Below are 22,683 nucleotides of genomic sequence, written 5' to 3' on the forward strand. Positions count from 1 at the left end.
AAAATGACAACAAAAGGCAGAGCTGTACCTTGCCTCCGCCGACTGTTGAGTTTCCTAAAGCAGGTCCCCTCCACAAGCCGATTAAGACGCTGCTGCTTGATCAGCTCTAAAATCTCAGGTTGAATCTTCTCTTTTAGTTCCCTTGGGAAGAAAGAAAAGCACTCATGAGTTTCATCAAGGACCACTCGCTTTCCTCTGAGATAGAGTCTCACGAGATGTTTCTGCAAGGAGTTCAAAGGGCAAAACAGTCACGGGCAGTCCCAGGTCAGAACCTGCTCTAGGTAAAGACCTTTCCTGGTAACAAAGGCACGAGGTCAGGATATCTCTGTTTGAGACATCTCCCTGCTACTACATCAGTGTATGACTCAGGTAAGTCATTTACTTGTTTCCCATTTACCCATGCAGAAATAACATTTGCTGTAATTCATCAACCAGTTTTCTGAGGCAAACAATGCTTTTTCACTGTAAGAGCACTATGAAGCCTCTTGGAGGGTCTGTCACCTTTGGTGGCCTGATCATCTGCTGGTGCACTTGCTTAGCATTATTATTTACACAAGAAAGCTAAAATGCATTTTGAAACAACAAGAAAAAACAGTGCACAGTGGCAATAAGCCAAAACAACAATCAGTGCTATATGCTTGTTCTTAATTCCATATCATTCAATTAATTCGTTACTATAAGAATTCTGTGGAAGAGTTACCTGTGGTTAGGGATTGCTCAAGAATCAAGTTTTACCCTTGCCCAGGAGTACAGAACCTCACAGGGCATTTAGAAATATTACTATGTGTCCTTCCAGAAAATCAATTTCCTACAGCCTGTTTGATAAATGGGCTCAATGTGTCAAGAACTAGGCAGAAAATGTATGCACATAATATTTAAAGTTGATTTCATACACTGTCACATGGAGTCACAGGTGTATGAATTCATCAGTTAAACCTCACTTGGATTCATTAAGCATACATAAAAGACAGGTTTAAACATCAACTTGACAGCAAGACTAGTAAGATTAAAAAGGAATGGAATGTGTAGAGGGTTTAAAAAATATGAAGCATGTCAGAACCATAATTTTGGATTGCTGTGCGAATTAGGTAATACCAAAAATCATTCTAGTTGGTAGTATGTTCCAGCAATCACCATCAAAAGAAAGCAAAGCCATGGTATTCCACAGATAAATTGAAAGTGTTTCTCTTCTTGAAAACTTAGGAAGTTCAGCCTCTGCAGATTTTCATATTCATTCGGGTCCTATACCTTTGATATGCAAAACCTCACTGAAACTACTGCAAGTTCTCTGAGAGAGAGAGATCAGGCCTTTAGAAATGCCACAATTTTCCCAGGTATTAAAAAAATGGTTGGTGTTCTTGATGCATAACCCACTGCATATTTACAAGCTGTGAAAATCTAGCTGGTCAAAAATCAAGTATTGTAACTATAGAAACTGGCCACCTTTAGGAAATGTATTATTAGTCTTTTATAGTAATAATCAAACACCATTTTTTTCTCACTAGGAACTAAGGTATGAGGAACTATGCTAAATAGTTAAATACTATGATTAAAATAATTTTGTGCTTGAAGAAATGTCTTTCTGAGCTGATGAGTTTCCCCACTCCTCAGGTAAGAGCTGGGAGCAGGGGCGGAAAAACCCCACAAGAAAGCAGTGTTAAAACACAGTATGGATTATGAACTTGCAAGGCTACCGATTATATCTCCAGCTGGACTAATTTCAAATATTCAATATTGGAATAAACATCAGTTTGATATGTAGGTAGTTTAATTCAGAAAGTGGATGAATATCATTAAAGAGGTATTAAAGACATCATACCATCATAGATATTAGACACTATTAAAAAAAACAGAAATGAATGGGTCAGTCATCCAGCATATTAACATCAGCACATTAACTGACTGGTTACTCATAGTATTCCCTTTTGTCTCCTCTAAAGCCACATATGCCCTTTACAAACCAAAAGTAGAGAGGAATTTCTAACCAATCCAGAAATAAATAAGTAATCCCCTCCAAAGTAGTTTAGTGTCTAAGACAGACCTTCCACCAGAGAAATGGAGGCAGGAAAGAAAAGAGACCTCCTGCCTCTTTGCTAATATGCCGGAATCCTTCTCATATGCACAACTGGAAAGTGCAGAGGCAATACTCGCTTCTGTTTCACAGTCCCCAAGCTTGAGCACACAGAAGTTGTGTAGATGGTTTCCTTAATCATCTATGAATCAGTCTTCAGTGACTTGAATTCAGATCATCCATCCCAAAAGTCTATCCCTACCTTGCCACCATCACTTCTGCTTACTGGCCTCAGCAGTCGTGCCAATACATGAACACTAACTTTTTCGGTTTTTTTTCTTAAGCTATTTGTCAATCTTCTCAAATACCACGACACCAGATAAATTTTGGCAAGGTGATCCTACTACTTAATGCTTCTCACTGTCAAGAAGGTTTCTGTTCTCTCCCACCATTCAAGGTGATAGAAAAGCAGCACAACAATCAGATATAGGCAAACAGGCAAAGAAAAGGGTCTAAGGACAGGGGGCTTAGAACAATTTTTGACAAGAAGTAGGTTCCTGTGCATAATGTTAAAACCAAACAAGGGCAGTGAGTTAAAGATTATAAAGGCAAAATTTTTATTTACTCTTCTTCAGATGACATCAGCTTAACATTCTGTGCCTTGTAAAGGGAAACAGAACAACTAGGAAAGCATAGCAGGAAGTGGCTTTAAAAACGGCTATTCGTTTCCTACTGTGTTCCAGTGTGAGCTGATACAACAGAAAGCTTGGGAGAAATATGTAATAATAAAGCAACACTAATTTTCTGATCTCATCATTGTAGGCAAGACCGGCATCAGTGACTTGCTTTTAAAAAACAGCCCTTAGTTGTCTGTAAATCTGAAAATTCCTAGAAATAACTTTCAAACTATTGAAAGAATACTAGCTCTTTTTTGCATCAGTTATATCTGTCCATAACTTTTAACTTTCTAACGTACAGTTCCAACTCCTTTTTGTCAGCCATTTTCTTTCCACAATGAGGCATATTATAATCATTTAAACCATTACAATACAATAGAAAAGTAATACCAAAACATTTTCATGTGTTTTGTCCTTTTATCTTTTGGGCTTGCTCCGAATGACTTCTTGCTTTCAGCTCAGGCATTAATGACTCTTTCTAACACTGAAGAAGAATCCCAGAAGATGAAAAATGCTCCAAAAAGCATCCACATCCTTTCCTCCATTTCCCTGCATGCAATTGATTTCAACCAGATTTTACTTAGCAACTGCTCCCTAACTGACATGAACTCTCCTTTAACCACCAAACGTTCAGTTGGACATCAGAACTCTGTCCAGTGTTAACCCATCTGTGTTGCCATTTAATGCATCAAGAAGACCTCTGGTCCCCTACAGGCCTATGGGATTCCTAGATACCTTCTTCCATAGCCAAAATGGGCTAGTGATATTTTCTTTTTTTGTTATTGACTGGCAATTAGGATCATCAAAAATATTCCCAAGCTCTTGAGTACACATTGTTCTGGAAGACTTTTTATTCTCTCTAATTCAAAGCAGAAATTGAAAGAACTTCAGCTCAGGTGATGCAACAATATTCTTACAAAAGAAATAGTTACTCTTTGCAAAACATGGTTGTTGTAATTATGTGGATCTAAGGCAGAACTTTCCAACTCATATTCAAATCAAACTTAACTGAAAGTTCTCTTACCCAGCAGCTTGATAACTTAAAACTTCAGTACTTCTATAAAGAACAGCAGAAGAAAGGCTCCTATCATTCTGAAGTCACAGATAACCATCATCTGATTGCCATATTCTGATGTAGAATTAAACAAGGCTCCCTGACTTTAAATTCAGTTGTGCACCATTTCTTTTAGCTTATGTGTAAGGCTTTTAAATATACAGCACAGCAATGATTCCTCTCTCCACTCAGTCTCCCTCCCTACAATGCAACCCTGATTCTGTACTTATATCAATTGTGCCATCTATGCAACTTGAGAGAGTTCAGTACGTGGAATCAAATCAAAGGGGAAAATGAAAGAACCATTTCTTTTCATAGTCAAGAATAAGTGATCATGGATGCAATCAAAATGCAAATGCATAGAGCTAAATCTCTGCAAATACAGTTGTGACTGCTTAAATACCTTATCAACTTTCTTAGCCATCACAGCCTTTAGGCTTAGCCTTTGTCCTGAATCTGAAATGAGTCACTTGTAACACTTCTGCTGCTTTTAACTGTTTGTGTTAGTTGGCTTTTTCATTCCATCATGGGGAAGGAGATTTCACACTGTGGCAGCAACTAGCCAGAGTGATACTGGAATTAAAGAGCATGCAGAGGGCACTGGCAGGTTTCATGAGGTTAGGAAATGCTGCAAGTGAATATAAATAGTTGACCTGTATCATAGTTAAACAGTTGACTCACAGAGGAAGCAGAGGAAATGAGAAGCTTTGGAGACAAGCTTAGCAGTACTGAGCAGCTTTGAACCACTAAACATTGCAGGGGGATTGGCAGGGGATTGGCAGGGGATTTCTGTGCAGTGTAATAATGCAAAAATGACTGGAACTGTTTGTAGGTTTTAAACTAACGCATTACTATGAGTGACACTAGTTCTAATTGGGCATTAGGTCCTATCTTCCAATACACTGAAAACATAAAAGCAGCATTTTTCCTTTGATCCAAGTTGGTATGATTAAATTTGAAGTGTGTAATTCTACTTAGCTTATGCTTTCCCTGTTGCCCTGCTGCCCCTGGAGAAATGTGTCCCCAGAGCTTGTACTCAGATATCTGCATCCTTTAGAAACAATTCAAGTGTCTTACATCTGAATTTCTATAGCTCTGCCCTAAAACGGAGATTTGGAAAATCATAATGAGCCGTTCCACTTCAAACACGGTCAGAATTTCCTGATATTTCAGCTGACGCTTTGGAACCATCGCTGCTTCTCTGCTGATCTCATGAGGTTCTGTTTTTCAGAGCATTTGGGCAGCACCGAGTCAGAATCTGTCCTGTGCCATCCACTCAGCCACGAGCCCAGCTTCGATCCAGAGCCAAGTACAGCCTCCGCTTTTCATATAATAGAACAAAGGGTATTCTGAGAAGCAGACAGGAGCTACGGTGGCAATATTAACATTTGATACATCGCAGTAAACAATGTAGGAATGAGAATCCTGTTGGACAGCTGCCAGAACATTTTCATCTACAAATAAATAACTGCTTTCTATTAACACCAAAGATAAACTATAAACAAAGACAGTAGTGCACAAACCCATTCTTTGGTGGAGCCCGGGTGTATTGGCTCCTCTTGCTCTGGGCTTCACTCTCACTCAGAGAAGTTACATTTGGAATTTTTAAAGGCCCTTGGACAGAAGACAAAGTTTAATCTAAAAGAAGAAAAACTAATGCTAGCAACAAAAACAAGCCCACACGCACAGTCATACAAACTGGAAATGTCAAAGCATTGTTTGGTACAAATAAGCCATACAAGGCCCTGCAGGGATTTGCTGAATCTAGTTTAACTGAACTCAGAGAAAGAGCTGTGATTCCCGCAAAAGAAAATATCTGCACTTCAAGCAGTTGCTGCTCTACTGCTTTTGAGCACAGTTCTTCAGATGGCTTTTTCTTCAGGTTTCCCCTGAGGAGCTCCCAAACATCATTCATATTTGTTAGTATTTCCATAACATTTCCCTCCTAACCAAGGGGTTAGGAGAGAGAAGATAGTACTTACAGAATAGGACGAGACTGGAAATCTTCCTGGTTCATTCTTTCAGACTGGCGGATTTTCAGTATTTCTGTGTAACTGAGATTCTGAAGTTTACTCTTGAACTGATCCAGAGAGCTAGGCTTGGTAGTGAGTGCTCTCATTATCTGTTCCTTCACTACCTGCATTACCTGTGCACGACAAGGGAAAAGAAAAAAAAAAAAAAAAGAGGAAGAAGAAGAAGAAAACCTGCGTTAACTCTTTCTGAGGGTTTGTTTCACATCTTATTCTGTGTCACGATAAGGTTTCTAGGTACAGAAGATTATTAGTACAACCTGGCTGCAAGGCAATTTCTAAGTAGCAGGACCAGAAAACGAGCCAACTTCTGTAAGAGTATCACACCTTACAGCAAAAGCTCATTTGCACTTTAACAAGAAAATCGGGGTGGGGGACCCTCAGTCGCCACTCAGCAGTCTCCCTAGACAGCGAAAGTATGATTACTGGTTACATTACGGGATGTCCCGCTCTGCCAAGGCTTCTGTGCACACGACAGCAATAATGTGGCTGTCTGCATTTGGAGCTGAGATGAGGCTCCCACCATGTAGGGGACAGGACACCTACAATACACTTGTAACCACAGAAGAAAGACAGAGTCAAGAGCAGATTCACATTCCGGCTTCTGCCAGCTTGATCCAGGTTTTTTTCCATGCTGCTTGGAATCACAGGAGTAAAAAAGGCTTAAAGCTGCTCCCCTGACAAGAGGGTGGTAGCACTCGCTTCCCTCATTGTAGTCACAGTAAGAGGAGAAACTGTCCATACAATTTGTGTCTGTGTGGGCACTGGTATTTGCTGTCTAGTTTCTTCCTGCTCCTTCTCCCTTTTTTTCTTTCTTGGGGCTATCTGGTCAGACCAGTGGAGTTTCAGTCCTCAGCATGTCTGACATGAATCTCCATGGTCTCTCTGATGGAGCATCCTCCTCTGCAGGCATGTAAGTGCCATATACAGTGAAGGAAAGAGGACTTCCTAAAAGAGAACGTTAAGTCAGGAGAGAAGGAGATCAGTTTTCCAAGGATATTACATGATTGATTTAAAGCAATGTCATAAACAATGCAACCCAAGAATGAAAATGAAGGATGGCTGGGCAACAGCCATCAATCTGCATATTAATTATTTTATCAGAAGAAAACTGCTGAGACACAGTTCACTAAAGGGAATTGCTTGGCACTAGATCAAATAAATACATATCACAAATTACTGTCTTACTGTGGAGAGATTAATCCACAATTCTAGACTCGTTTCCTTGATGCTGGTGAAATTTTGAAGCACTTATCTGATGCTGTACTTACGCTGGCTGAAAAAATAATTCATCAGACTCAAAAAGGCCCATCCCACTCAAATCTAACAGTTAAAATGCAATAGGAAACAGTAACAAATCTCTGTTTTCAAAGCAGATGTGATAGAAATTAAAAGCTACAGAAACAGAGGGCAATAGCTTTTTCTGCACTGTTAATTTTCCTTTATGTTTTTGTCTTCACTGTGTATCTTAAAACAGAAACTAAGCCCCCCAGAGGTTCCCTACATATTCTGAAAAGCTTTCTTCAGGCATGAATATTTTATTGCTGTACATGTGTTGCCTCAGTCTCCTAACCATCCCTGCCTATGCTGTTTTCTATTTTTGTTTTCTAGTTGTAACTTCTTCCTGAGATGTGACCCAAGAGTTCATCATAGCTGTGTCCAGCAGGTGAAACTTAGCAATTAAAAAACTGAAGATAACCTTCCTCCTTACCACAGGGACTACATCCACCCCAGAGATCTACTTTAAGACGAGCAAGATGCCTCCTCACAAAGATGCTTGCTCAGATGGAAAACAAATGGCTTTGTCACCTTCCCACCCTACAGATGAGATAACCAACCCATACTTACTTGGAAGAGTATCTTACTGTGAATGCATCCTTGCAAAGAAGACCCTACTCTTGGTAAATTTTGCAAATCTGGCCCAGATAAAGCGGAGGTTTACCTGATCCATTCCTATAAATCTAATAAGCACGCTGTTGTGCATTTGTGGAAGTCTTCTAAAACTCAGTTTGATGGTAAGAAGCAACTTGGAATTCTGTCTGCTACATCTAAGCACTGCTCCATTCATACACAGAAGCATTTGCCTTCAGACGATGACACTGTGCTGCCAAATTCTTCTTAAAAGTACTTTGATGGTCTTCTGGTGGGAATTAGCTATTTCATCTGAAAGAGGAATTTTTCAATTGCCATCTGACTGCTTAGAGGGATTAACGCCTCCTTGACTACACTTAGTGTGAAGTAACCAGACCATTCTAGTCAGAGTAATAAAAGTGCTGTCACACCTTGGTCATTAAATGACAAAAGGCCAAACAGTCATGATATCTGAACGTTAATGGATTCATCAACTGGCCCAAAAAATCAATGGCTTATTTCACAGGGTCTTGGTTCAATATCTAAAAGGGCTTAGGAAACGTAATGAAGATGTCCTTAAAGCAGAAAAAAATGAATCAGACAACTCAAGTGACAATTTGGATGTTTAAAAATATCGTCTCTCCTTTTTATTTGTCTTCATAGCAATGACTACTAATTATGATTAATTACTTTTAATGTATATTTTATATATTAATATTTTGTTAATTAATATTATTTGCATTAAACTACCATACTCACAGTAGGATTGCAGAAGAGGGCAGAGACTGGGAACTGAGCTTTCCCAGTGAAAACATGTTTAGCCATTGGTCCTCCCAACAGTAATGTCAGAGTTCCCAGCTAATTGTGCCTAACTTTGGGCTCTTAGAGAGAACATGACATTTAACACTGACTTCGCTTCTGCTTTCTCCGCCCCACAGAGAAGTTATGATGGACTACTTACTACAAACATTTTTACAGTAAGCCTGCACTCATCATTTCTGCAGTATCATGCAAACATAGGCAGCTAAATTCAGACTTTTTAACAGCATCATTGCTCATAGGATCAAATTTCCTGGCTACTAGAAAGCAATAAATTACTGTGTTTTCAGTTAGACAGGTATAACAAACCTTGATGTTTCAGCACAACAGCAGATTTGCAAGCATACATAGTGAAAGTCGTGATTCTCAAACATAAACAGCAGACACTCCTAGGACTTTGAACAACCAGACAATTCATTTAAGACCCATTTCCTGCAATGACTTATGTACGTGCACAGTTTCCATTTCATACATAATTATACTTAACTCATACATGCAAGTATCTATAAAGATCTGGTATTTCGTTGGTTATCTGTCAATTTAGTTTCTTAATCTGTGGATTTAGATTCCTAATTTCAGGCATTCACATTGTAAACTTTGCCTCTAGGAGCAGTTTTTTCCCATGAAATGAACAGCCACACAAATAAATAAATACTGTATTTTAGGGAGTTATATGCATGCTGATCTCCTTTCCAGTTTGTCCTTTGAGCCATTCAAAGGAAGCAGTGTTTACTCTTGGCTAAACAACGCAAAAGAGGTTCAAGTTACCTTTAGGTGCAAAATGCTATATAAACCTTTGTCATCCCACTCTGGTACTCTTTGTTGTGGTTAATACCCAAATAATGCAAATTGCTGGAAAGCTGTTCACAGGGTGTGGTCAAAGAGCTGCTTGGTTTATAGGCTCTCTCTGTCCCAGTGACAGAAGGCAGGAGAGATATGCCCCAAGCCCATACTGGGGTGATCACTTGCCCTATAATGTCTCTAGCCAACAATATTTAACTAGTTGGCCAAAACGTCAAAGCTGTTGGTTGAGTCAGGTCTCCTGAGTATTTGGGAATCACTGCCAAGAACTTCTAATCTTGTTCAAAAATCTTTAAAGCTGAAGCTGAGTTGCCAGCCCTTGATTGTTGCTATCAGAGAGACAAGGATATCAACCCTTCCTCCCCATGTACCTGACCTTCCAATGAAATTAAAGGTATTCTCTACTCAGTGTAATTGTACATAAACACTGTAGACAGTTGTTTTAATTACATTACACTCTGCCTCTTGTACTGAGAGGTGAGTGTTTCAGCAAGTGCATTTGCTTTATATTATGTCCTTCTTATCTGATGACCTTTATGGTAAGAAATGCTGTGTTCTGCATTATGACTAAGGCAAACTCACTGAAAACACTAACAGAAAGACAATAGCCCTCCAAAATCTCTTTTTTTAAGCTAAAAAAATTGCCATGAAGCATAGGACCTTATTCCTTGTCTTTCATATTTATCTGATCTGTCTTATGTTTTAAGGTTGATATCACCATAATGTTAAAACAGATAAATTTCTGTTAAGCTCTTTAGGTCCAGCTTTGTGTTTAGCTTGTTTGACTTCATCTATGCCATATCCCATCCTGATTACTTTGTCTCTCTAATACTTGACCATCTTTTGATCTTTTTTTCCCCATTCCTATCTCTTGCCATAAGAACTTTTATCTACGCAAATAAGCCTCCTCCTTTAAAGAGACATCAGAGGTCTGAACACTTAGGCCCTACGACATGGGACAAAATTAAGTGGTAAGAAGTCAACGTAAGGAAGGAGAGCGTATTAGGGCCTAACACCTAACTACATGGCAACTTACCAGTGATTGCATTTCAGCAGCTCGTTTGCAACTGTGGAAAGCACAGAATGGCCATCTCTATCCTTTCTACTTACCCGATACCAGTGCAAACTGTGTCCTTGACACTGACTGGAAAAGACTAGCTGCCATCTCAGACACCTATCATTGCCTGCAAGCTTCTGGAAACTTATGTCTGAGCTTTCCACTCACCACACAGCCTCTTTTCATGAGTTCACAGCATCAGTCTTTCTCAGAAACCACCCCTCAGCACCCCTAAGGTGCTGAATCCGTATAATAACTTCCCCAGAATATCAGTGTTCCCCTTGAACATGCACACTCTTTCATATGTAGTGAACCTTTTGTAGGTCACGGCAACATGGGAGCCAGATATTGTCACACTAATATCTGTGCTGCTAGTATCTGATGGCACAAGTTATGGCAACTGCCGCCTAGTAACTAATTCAGGTGTGTGTGCGTGTCTGCCTGTTATGCTGAATGGTTGCCATTAATCTGACAGGGTAGCTTTCTTCAGCACAGACAAGACTTAAATAAACCATGAGCCCATGTGACAATGGTGTGCTTGGTTCAATACTCTCTTAATTGGTCTCAGAACTAGCAAGTTCTCCTACCTCACTGCAGCATACCGTAAAAGAGCAGCCACGGGACTGCGCTGTTCCCAGAGACCACTCTCTGCAACTGGACTTCAAGCACTTGCACTCTTCTTGGAATATCTCAGACGTTTTAAGGCTGCATTCATTGACTTTTCCACATGATCACTCAAAAATACACAAGCTGACAAACAGAAAACTGGAAGATGTACTTTTGCAAATATTTTGTCATGGATTCACAGCTAGTTCTCTTTTTAAGTCTATCTAAATATTCCTGAAAAGCAGTACCTTAGTTCGTACAAAAAAATTATAAAAATGAAAGAAAATTTAAAAAATGAAGGACAAAATCATTTAATGATTGAGATTCAGCTTATCATTTTAGTCATAAAGGGATTTCCATCAGTAAAATCCACGGAGCAAGCAAAAACAAGGCTGTACAATGAAATGGCCAAATCATTCTTAATGAACAGCATTTACTGACAAAGAAGGCTGTACAGAGAATCTAATTCTGAAGGGAAAGGAAATGACTTCAGTTTACAAGCAACCTGTCAAATTCTGCAATGAAAACTTAACATGTTTAAAATGTGTGCCAGGTAAATTTTTTTAAAAAACTTTTTTATATTTTTTTTTAATTTAAAAAATGGACAAGACAATTTTTTTAAGTAATTCCAAAGGATAAACTGCCTTAACTAGATCAACAGTTACATTTTCAGAGTACTCAAGAGAGTCATCCCGAGAGAATTCACGGTTCTTGAAAGGTAATAACGTAATTTTTGTTTAATGTTTTTTCTCCTATTGCCACATGTTGCAATCTAGGGATTCACTATAGTCCCCCATTCACAGACTGTACCAGGCTTCCACTCCCCGTTACTTTAGAATATTAATCCAAACACACCATCCGACCCAAGTAAATTTAAATTAGTGCTAGCACACCTTAACCATTGACAACAGACTCCAGCACTGCAGGTCATTTATTCTATTACAGTTGGCGTACTCAGAAAATACTCAGAAAAGAAAAAAAAATGTTTCTAATCTTCTTAACTATTCCAAAACACAAGGACAGGAGCTGCAGCCAGCAATAAAGAGAGACTTCTAAGCCAGTAGGATGTACATAACCTCCGGAATAATTAAGTTGATTCATTTGCAGGCAACAGTATTTCAGGGGATGAGGGAAAGGATGTTAGAGGATTTTTAAGGTATAAGCTCTGATTCATTTTATCTCTTCATTTTCTGTAGAATTTAAAATCCATTCTGAAAGAAGCTTTTTTTGTTGGGGTTTTAGTTTTGGCTATTTTTTTTTAATAAACTCTTTTGCTTGTGATTCTATTTTTCTAGTATGGACTAAGATCTTTCAGTCTGTAGGAAGGATACTTGAAGCAATGCAATGGTTTTGATCAAGTGAAGCAGTCTTTCCCCATGTGATATCAGTATCAACATGGTTAAACAATTCAGTAATGATCATTTTTTTGCAGGAATACCTAGCATGAACAAATGAGCATACCTAGTACATATGAATACGCAGGCAAGAGGTAGAAGATGTGACAGCAGTTCCACACAAGGTGTTTAAAAGGTCTGTGGCAGGGGTTTAAAAGCTTAATGCTGCAGTAATAGAGTTCTTCAGTGTGAAACCTTTCGCTGTGTCAGAACCCCCCCAAAACTGCTTATCTTCTGGCAAGGAAGAGAGTGAAGAGAGTGCAGGAGTGTAACCTTGCATCCTCCTGAGGATCCCAAGTCCTTCTCAAGTTCCCGAAAGCCAATCCAGGAGGGCGAACAGTGAGGAAAGAAAGGCTGATGACAAGGTGAGGAACACAACTGCTCTGCATTTCAGAACAGCTCCCGATTGTTCCAGCTTCCTCGATTCCCTTGACTATTGAATCACAGGTTAGGGGAAAAACAGACTGAAATCACACAGTTCTTGAAGACCGAAGGGCTGAGAATGTTGTTAATGGAAGAGTACAAGAGAGGGGACAGAGGACTCATTACACTCCTCCACGGGCTCCAGACTGGTAAGAAGGGAAGATCAACAGCCCCGGAGCCACAATGACAAGACTGGCGAGCACCTGAAATAGGGTCAGAAAGGGAAGCTGAGAACATCCCAAGGAAGGGATTGAAGGATCAGCTTTACACCAAGAAGCTGATGTAAAAAAAAATGTTCAGTTCCCTGCAGAAAATTACTGGCTAATTCTGCTATTGGATGTGTGCATTTTCTAAATACTGTTAAGTGTAAACAGACCACTAATCGCTGCACTCTGTTACATTACAGTCTTGGGCTCCTCTACCTCTATAAGCAAAAGAAAGTGAGCCTGTGGACACAGGTCGACTTTCCACTCCCCAAAGCAGCTCTCAGTTCTGCTAGCTGCACTGGTTATTTTTTCCTTGGCTATCTAGATCCAGATGGGAAAGGGGCTGCTAGTTCTTTTCCAACTTTGCTATTTATTTGCTCAATTAAAGACAGGCGTACTGGTAGAGGCTTTGGCTGGGAATAAAAAGTAGCTTGAATTTGATTGAGAAAGACAAAAAGCTATGGGAAAAAAAATTCACATGGGATGGGCAAGGAAGATGATTTTAATAATGAATGTTAACAGACTGGAGTAGACGACAGAAAAAAGAAAGACAGCTAGTAGAAAGATATTATGGAAAAAGTGATCACAGCTGGAACAGAGATCATACCAGGGAGAATCAGCATGCAGAGGAAATCACTTGATTGATGATTTGCAACAAATAAATAAAAAGGACAGGAAAAGTCTGAAGGAAAAAAAGACTGTGAAACTGCAAGTGCAGTGTTGCAGTAGAAACTGAAGACTGAAGAAAAAAAGAAATGAGATTTTGGCAGAATATTAGTTAAGAGGAAATGGAAAAAGAATAGGCAGAGTCTGTGCGAAATGATATCTGTATTATAACGGTTCAGTAAGCAGCTGCCTAAAGAGAAAGCTTCCTTAAGGACCTGCCTGAGAAATCTGAGGGTAAAATTAATGGTAATAAAAAGGTAGTGCTTTAAATACTTGAAATGAGGATTTAGAATCATTAGTAAAAATCATGGAAATGCTGTCCATTAAGTTTTCATCCATTTTGGTAAAAGACAACATGAAAGCAGTCCTTAGGGTTCTTGCACAGTTAAAGCAAATGCTACCTTCAGTCCAAAAATTCAGTTCAAAACAGAGCCACCAATGTTAATCTAAATGTTCAAGTCAAATACCACATACTTGGGTTGTCTTTGGCTGAAATAGGAATGACTGATAGATGGGAAAACTCTTCCTTACATTTGATATTTGCAGAACACTATTTGCACTAGAAATAATAATAAGGTCCTGTTCTCCTCTGTGCTTTATGCCTTGAGGTAAGTAGAGCAAAGGATGAGTCCTGGGCGACACAGCTTTTCTGCCCCAGTAAGATGGCAATCTCTAAACTCATTTGTTAGTTATCTGAAGTCTTAGGTCAGCCAATATTACAACCCCCCCCCCCAACATCTGACAACCTCCTTTGGCAAAATAAAACATGAACAAATCATTTGTGCGCAGCATGGCTTTTTACAGACAAAATGTACTGATCTCCTCAAACAAAATATTAAGTGTGGCGAGGGGGAAAAATGAGAGGAGAGATATTTGTATCCTTAGTCACATACTGATGTAATAATTAACATGCCAAATAACACACTTGTGAATTCTAGGGGAAAACAGTAAGTTACCTGCAATTAGGAACATACGTTTGGGTGGAGCTTACTGTAAACTACACTCTTTAATATACATAATTATATTAAATGACACACACTAAATGAACATTAACTAATTAATTAATTAACATTAATTAACATATTGGCAAACAACTGGTTCTAGAGAAGGAAAGAAAGGACAAAATCCTGTTAGGCAGTTTTTTCCATAGTCAAGAGTAAATATCAAAGAATACAAGTTCTGGGTATTAATGATGAATTAAAAAAAAAAAAAAAAAAAAAAAGAGAGAGAGAGAGTCTGAATGAGCAGAGAAGGAGAAAAAGTGAGGGAATAAACTTAGAAAAGGGGATCAGAAAGTGCTGAGAATGTTGTTCTTAATTTTTTTTATTCATTTATCAATCAGATTTATTGAGCAACACTCTGAGTTGTTCTTAAACTTAAGCGTGGAGATGAGCTCCATAATCCCCTATTTCCTTCGGCTGAGATGAAGGAGAAAGAAAAGGAAAAGGGAAAAGAAAAATACAAAGCTGTGATCAGCCACATTTCTGAAAAGACCTCTCGCCCTTTTATAAGGGTAGAAGTGCAAACCACCATGCTCATGACCGCTCTGCCTGGGGCATGAACAGCCTGAGTCTGCCAGCCACCCCTGCAGCAGCTCTCCGCTCCTGGCACCTTCCAGCCCCACTTTGACAGGGAACGGTGGCCGCTGCACCGTTCCCTTCTCTGCCTCTTCTTGCTATGCAAACTCTCCCTTACCGCTGGTTTTTACTTGGATAAAGAAAGAACTTCACCCAATCAGGAAACAGACTTGTCATCCTGGATGACTATTTTGATGTTTATTTTTGCTCTGATAAAAGGCAGAAGTTGAAATATTGAAAACTTACTGAAATTTTACTACTGAAAGTAATAAAAATAATCCACTAGGATTTCCACAAAGGAAGGGAAATGATAAGTAGAAGTTGAAAGCTTTAGCTTGTTTCCTGAACTTCTGTTAATTGTCATTCACACTTAAATGCTTGCCCTCCTTTTTATTTTTTTGACGTTTCATTTTATTACAAAGACAAAACTTACAAAGTTTCTACCTAATAAAAATTACCAGAACTATTAGAATTGTTTGCGAATCCAAATTCTCTCTTTAGAGAACGAGATCACGCACTTAGAAACTTTTGCTGATGAATGTAGGAGCCAAATGTTGAATAAACTAGTGCTGGACCATTTCATTCAATCCAGTTATGTGCAAGTCCCTTCAATTATGGTGAATGATCTGGCTGAACATCTAGGAACTATTCAAAAAGGCATTTGTGCAGATGTACTATTCCTCTGAATGTACTTAAAACTCATTATGCAGCATAATTTATAACAAATAGGCTGTAATAATTTTTAGGTAAACACCTGTTTTCCCATTCAGGTAACTGAAGAAAGCAGTGAGCTGAGAAACATGTCTACAGAGTACCATTCTTTAAAGCACATCTCATATTAATAACAGTTTCAAGTGATAGCTGTATTGATGTCAGAGAGGGCCAGTCAGTGCAACGAGAATGAAAACAGTTACATGAATTAACTGAATGATTCACAAAAATACATGAAGCAGTGAAAAGATTAAATCCACCATGACTTGTTAGATGCTTGCTGGTCTGCAAAAGTTATTTTGTAAATCCTGAGCTCACAAACTACTGACTTGACAGATTATAATAAGCACTGTCAGGACTATCACAAACCAAGATCTGCTTGTAACTGCCAAATATGCACAAAATGTCTCTGGGCTGAAAACAATACTAAGAAAAACAAATATTTTCATTGCTGTTTTGAAGTATTTTGAAAATTCTGAATGATATATATCTTTTTAATTTCTAAATTTGTGCAGGGTCTGGTCCAATGAGGTGCTTGCCTTGGATCATTATATCACTACTGTGCTGGTCATACAAATCATAAGAACAACACATTATTTTTTCCTCTTGAGTTATGGCACATAACCAAGCATACAAGGAATTCAAATAGATTGATCTTAGAAGCAGGAAAAACACAGACGACGTGTTTTGCCATACCTCATTCTAAAAACTGCATCAAATGGTTTATGGCTTCAGAGACCTATATTTTTGATTGCTGGGAAGGAATATTTTCTTTTTCAGACTGAAGGGAAGCTTTTTTGAGGACTATACACACTGCAGGAAAATAAACTACTCCCCATGATAGAAAGCAGGGATTTCTCTGACACTTAGTGCTAACATCACCAATTTCAAAGCATTCAGACACCTCTGTGTTTACTAAATCTAGCCAGGGAAATCAGGAATGGGATGAACCTGTCAGCTGACCCAATCCTTTTCTTCGGGGATGGGATATGCTCCTAAAAGCGTGGCGCAAGCCACCATATGTAATCTTAACCAAAGACATATCAATAAGCAGCAGCCCTGTATAGTCTGGTCCCTTTGTCCCCAACCCCTTCACTCTGTGTATAGGAAGCACCTGAAACTAGCACTTTTTTCCCTCTAGCGAATACAAGTCAATACCACAGCCTCAATTTTACTTTTTTCCTGTTCCTTTCACTCATGTTAAACCGGAGCTGAAAGAATTTTTCTCACAGAAGGATTAAGATAAGTTTGCAGTATTTCACTTCAGGTTTACTTCCCACTATTGATTTGCAACTACCAGTGACACGCACATAAATGCACACATCTCGAGAAGCACATCGATCCTACCTGGAAGGGTAAATAAGCTCTTAAAATAGCATTATTTCCAGTAAGCAGTTAGTAAGTTATGGATGGAGACAGGTTTGTAATCTCATTGATGACAGACCTGGTCATTGGTTTGGTCTCTGGTAACCCGAGTGCTATCACTGCACTTCTTCCCATATTCTCATAGCTTACTGCATTTCTTTCCATATGGTTATAAGCTTACATCTCTGATAAGCCTGATGACATCTCCTTTCCTTCTGCTCTGTGACTATCTATGTGCTGGGGCAGGAGATGCTTTCAGAATTGCATGCAAGCTATTTGTTTTTCTTTAAAAGGTAATAGTCAAATACAGGGCACTCCACCACGTGGTAATCAAGAAAACTATCGGACACATTCTGAAATTCCCCCATTGCCTCCTGTGTGATTAGGCAAAGAATTTGCTTCCATAAATTTGCTTGGTCCAGAAGGAAGCCAAGGAGCAGACATGATGCTGGAGTGAACTTGTTCCAGCAGCACAGATGCAGTATGTCCAGACGCCCCTTTCACATTTTGGTGAGGAGCAGCATAGGGCTGAGGCTAAAGAACCCAGGATGTTACTCCTCTTTTGAGCCCTCCATTGTACTGCACAACTGGAGAGCAGCAAGAGCATGTGAGGTAATGAAAGCAGAAGGTTTGACAGAAAGCTTCTACTATTTTATCCTAATGACAGTTAGATATAAGCAGGGAGGGGAGAACTCCTTTAAAGGAAAGACTTGTGGGAATTATGCAGTCGATATTTTTTTTTTTGCACAAACTGTTCATATAGACAACATGATAGAGTCAAGGGAAACCACTGGGTAGAGGCAGTGAGCATCAGGTTGAAGGTAACTGGTAATACAGTGGCTGCAAAGCCAGGGAAAATAATTTAAAAATTGGTGAGGGAAAGATGATGATGGTCTAACTTGGAAATAACTGTAAAACATCTGGAATAAAATACTGCTGGATCTTTAGGATACACATCAGGATGGACGCAACACCAAGGCAGAATGGATGGTTTTTGAAGGATTACCACTTGATCATACAACACAGCAAGATCAAAAATAAGATATACCCCATAATCAAAAGACTTTTTTGGAAACCTCCATCCCCTTCTTCCTGCATCAAAAATGCATCGAGTCTAAAGAGTGCTGAGAGCAGTAAGCCATCTCTGGCATTTTCTTTAAACAGCCTCTTTTATTGCTGGCTTTCCACTGAAAAAATTGAGATTTCACGTCATTCTCTGTGCACTTCCAGGTCTGCTCAGAAGAAGGCAGATGTCTGCACCATCACGCCCAATGTCTCTGCAGAGCCTGTTCACTGCGAGGGCATTTTCCCATACCAAACCACTTCTGGTTTTTTTATCTTCTGTTTAACTTTCACAACAGATTGGGCTACACCTACCCTTTCACTTTTTTTTTCTTTCTTTCTAGAGTTACAGTGTTCTCCCAGGAGCATACTAAGCAAACCCAAACATCCCAGCACAAACCACGCACATACACATGCAACTTTATTTCAGAGGAAAGACAGACAGAGCTCTGCAAAAGAGTTCCCCATGGCAGCTGGGAACAGGGCAGAGCGCCCAGGGTGCAGTGGCCAAGGGAAGCACAAGCTGAACCGCTGGCTCCCGGGAAGGAGCGAGGTGGGAAGGTAATAGTCAAATACAGGGCACTCCACCACATGAAGACGGGTCCTTGGGGAAGGGCTGCTGGCACCTCTGGGCATTGCACCTGCCATCAGCACCTACCAAGTCTCCAGAGGTTAGCTTTGAATAAATAAGAAAATCTCCACCCCCCACCCCGCAACACCGTAAGCCCAAAGCTGACTGCTCCGCAGCTTTTGGCTAGTTCAGTTCCACACAGAGGCTCTGCACACTTCTTCAGCCCATCATTTGTCTTTGCCAAACTAAACATGATCTTAGCACAGTTGATGCTGCAGCTCACAGCCATTACCTACCATGCAAACAAAAGTGCTGGTTGCTGGAGAGAGAGCCCATGGAGAACAGGAGTCAGCCCATTAGGATTATTTTTTGTAGAGGTAAAAGGAAAAAGCTGCCACTCTGATCCAGTACTGATCACATCACCACATCCAAGGCTGGCATCAACAAATACAAGGACACATTTGCTAGGCATTAATACAGAAGGTATTACTGAATTGGAGTGGAATTAATTCTGATACCCCACAAGACTCTCTTGCACCACATAAATCAATGCTTGATCTTGGGAAAGCAATTTGTAGCTGCCTCATGTTGCCTCAGCTGTACAAATGTTTAGCCTGCAGTAAGACTGTAAGACCCTTTCAACATTCATAAGGCACATCTGAGTTCCTCAAGCAAATGGACTTAGGTAGGTGCAAAGGCCTATTATTTGCTTTGTTCTCATTTCCAAAAAGCTGTCAGAAGGAACTTACAGGTGAAAAAAGCTACATATTAGAGCTCCTTAGGAAAGCAATAAACTACTCCAACAGAAATCTAGCTAAGTGGCATCCTTTCTAAAAGAAAAGTTTTGAGGTGAAAGTACAAAGGTCTTAAGAACAATAGAAGTTTGTTATCTCATACAAAAACCCAAGTCTTCAGCACTGCTGTAGAGATATCTGTTTAAAATAAAAAAAACCCAAACAAATACCAGGATAAAATGAAAAGGTAAATAATTCCTGATGAGAATAGAATTTTGATCTTCTTAGTGAGTGTTCACATTAAACACGCCTCTGCATAGCTCCTGATGAAGAATTTGGCATGCAGAGATGACAACTGGCTTCGGCTCAGTTGCTTCAGACAACTTCAGTTGCTCGGTACAATTTAATGGTCTTTCCCTTCCCAAATTACTAATCTCCCGCCCTCTCTGAAGCGGTCCTTTTCATGCGTCTTTAGTTCATTGTTAATAAAACTCACAAAATCAAAATTAATGGAACCAATGTAGGTGCTCATTAGGAAAACCTCGGTCAGCCCAGATGCACTGTGTTCTTCCGAGGGAGCCCTGGAGAGGACAGCGACCCAGCGCGCGTGCCAGCATCGCGTTGTGCGTTCGGCTCCCAGGCGCTTTGCGGCCCGGCTGCCGGCTGGAATCCGACCCCGGAGCGCTCTGAGCCCGACTCGCGCTCGGCTACCCCGGAAAGCCAACGCTGCGAAGAAAGCCACCGGGCAAACACAGCCAGCCTTTCTCTATGTACAGAGGAGTCTCCAACGGCTGTAAATGAAAGAAGCTGGTATTTAGTAGGGCTTGAACAAAGCTAAGGAAAGCTCCGCTGTGACATGGTTTGCTTAGGCTGCAATGTAAGCATAACCTTTACCAGTCGTGAGAAAAACAACCCAGACAGTTTTAACCCAGTGGTAAGTTCACACACTTTCTGTATCAGCAAAAAAAACTTTCCAGTTCACACCCATTGTAAGAACAGCTTTCCACTGCCATCGGGTGAATATCAAAAAGATGGTAACAAGGTGGGGGGGGGGGAAGAGCAAGGAAAAGGGCCAAACTGACCCCTGGTGTTATTGTAATCGAGCTGAGGTACACTGGGAAAATATCTGTATTCTTCAAAACTTAAACTCTTCCTTTCTCCCCCTGCCCAAAGTAGGGTAAATCCTGAGAAGAGAGAAACATCAAAAAATGGGAAGTAGTATTTATGTCTAGATTTAAACATCCGAGAAGTACCACTGAACACAAGACTGTGCTTAAGAACAGCACTGAGTAAAGGCCCTAGTAACTGCTCAGTTCAAAAGCCAACATATTTTGAGAGCCAGAAGGCACTGACAGAAGAATAAAACCAATCATTTAGTAGGGACTACTGCAAATAAGTCTGCACGTGGGTATGTATACAGGGTTTAGCACACAAGAGACCTGCATCTGGATTCCTGTTGCAGTAATATCTACTGCATATACCATCAATTAATTTTGATGATTTTTGTCCTTATCTCAAATCATTGTCCACTTAAAACTTATCTAAAGGCTGGGTATTTCACTGAAAAACCCCGTAGATAAAAGAAATAATCAATCTCCTCAAAGCATTTCAATAGAAGCCTTATTTATTCTTGTATTCTTGGAAGATTTCAGCCCACATATTTGTCATTTTCCTCTTTTTGGTCAATTTGTCATTTTAATTCTTTTTTTTATTTTCCTGCTTGTGCCTCCAGATCCACTTCTTAAAATAAAAATAAACAAATTTAAAAAAGAATGAGGAATAATTAGCAAAAAGAAGATTCACTCCTTTCAACACTATGGCTACTTACAGAATCAGTAGCCAAATAGCAACAGAACATCACTTTTCTCACTTTTGGGGTAGATATAGTAAAGACTGGTAAAAGGTCTAATAACCCTTACTTCTAATCAGTTTCTAATGGGTTTTATATACTTGTCAGCACAGATCTGCCACTCGCAACATTTTCATACATATCCTAACTATTAATAATCATGATAAGTAGTGAAGAGGTGAAACCAAGCAGTAAAATCCGCATATGGACAAGAGCTTTCCCATGGCAGCAAGGGTCTGCAGAGTGATGGCTTAACCCGGCCAAGCATATCCACGCCACACAATCCCTTAAAGTTAAAAGCCCTCAACTCCCTATAAGCTTTCTGGAGCAGTGGGCACTCCGGTGTCAGTTCAGACTGCACGCCGAAGAATCCTTTGGCATGGAAGCAGTCTGGTTCTTGGGAGAAGGGACAGAGGGCATGGCTTGCCCAAACTTCTCTGCCCACCGAGAAGATCCTTATGCCTCCAGCTTCACCTTGCTCTTGGGCACCTGCTCCCTCAAACCCAGTGAGGAAGAGTGAGGATAAGTCAACAGCTAAATGTTGCGGATGGAGGGAAACAACCTCAGCAAAAACAACTTGAAAAATCAAGTCTCTTAGCACAGCAACCAGAGCAGTCTGTACATGGAAGCATCACCAGCTGAAGGAGGCTGGGGAAGCTCTGGCAGAGAGACTAATGTGGGAGTTAAGATAGCGCTCGCTGAAAGGCTGTAGGCAGGTGGGAGGAACCTTATTTTACTCAGGGAAGGAAAGGGGAAGAGAGGGAGCAGGAGCCCTATTGTGCTGCACATATGGTAGGGAATACAGAGGATGTAAATTATTGTACTTTCTCCTCAACGTTCTTCATGTCTGATTAAGAAGCACGCTGATGAAGGATATTAATGGGTCAGACTAATCTTAGGCTCCAAGTACATAAAACAACTGAATTTTTAATCACTGAGCAAAATCAATGTTGGGGAATGGTGCTTCTTCAGGAAGCACGTTCTTGGCAGCACCAGCAGAGTAGAGTGCGTGAGAAACCCAGGCTGGTGGTACCGCAGCTGCAGCTCTTGCTGCTTGCTGGCCACAACCTTTCCCATGTGAATGGGGCAGGTGAGTGGCACCGGCAGGCAGCAGCAGAGCTGCCGAACCCTCTCCAGGTGTTTCTTCACAGCCATGTGACTGCCAGCATGTTTAGGGGAGCACCTAACAGTCATTCCCCATCAGCCAGAGATAAACAGA

General features: G+C 40.2%; 1 protein-coding gene across 5 annotated transcripts in view; it reads right to left on the bottom strand.

Annotated features, from left to right (window-relative positions):
- ELMO1 (engulfment and cell motility 1) overlaps nt 1-22,683 on the bottom strand; it is a 312,145-nt gene that overhangs the window by 21,647 nt on the left and 267,815 nt on the right. For all 5 annotated transcript variants that reach the window (XM_062569560.1, XM_062569561.1, XM_062569563.1 and 2 more), the window contains 2 exons: nt 5,725-5,888; nt 29-141 (listed from right to left, as the gene is read on the bottom strand). In XM_062569560.1, coding sequence (XP_062425544.1) covers nt 29-141; nt 5,725-5,888 — 277 coding nt within the window. The remainder of the gene's footprint in view (nt 1-28; nt 142-5,724; nt 5,889-22,683) is intronic.

Source organism: Rhea pennata, chromosome 2, assembly GCF_028389875.1.
Source record: "Rhea pennata isolate bPtePen1 chromosome 2, bPtePen1.pri, whole genome shotgun sequence".
Taxonomy (NCBI): Eukaryota; Metazoa; Chordata; class Aves; order Rheiformes; family Rheidae; genus Rhea; species Rhea pennata.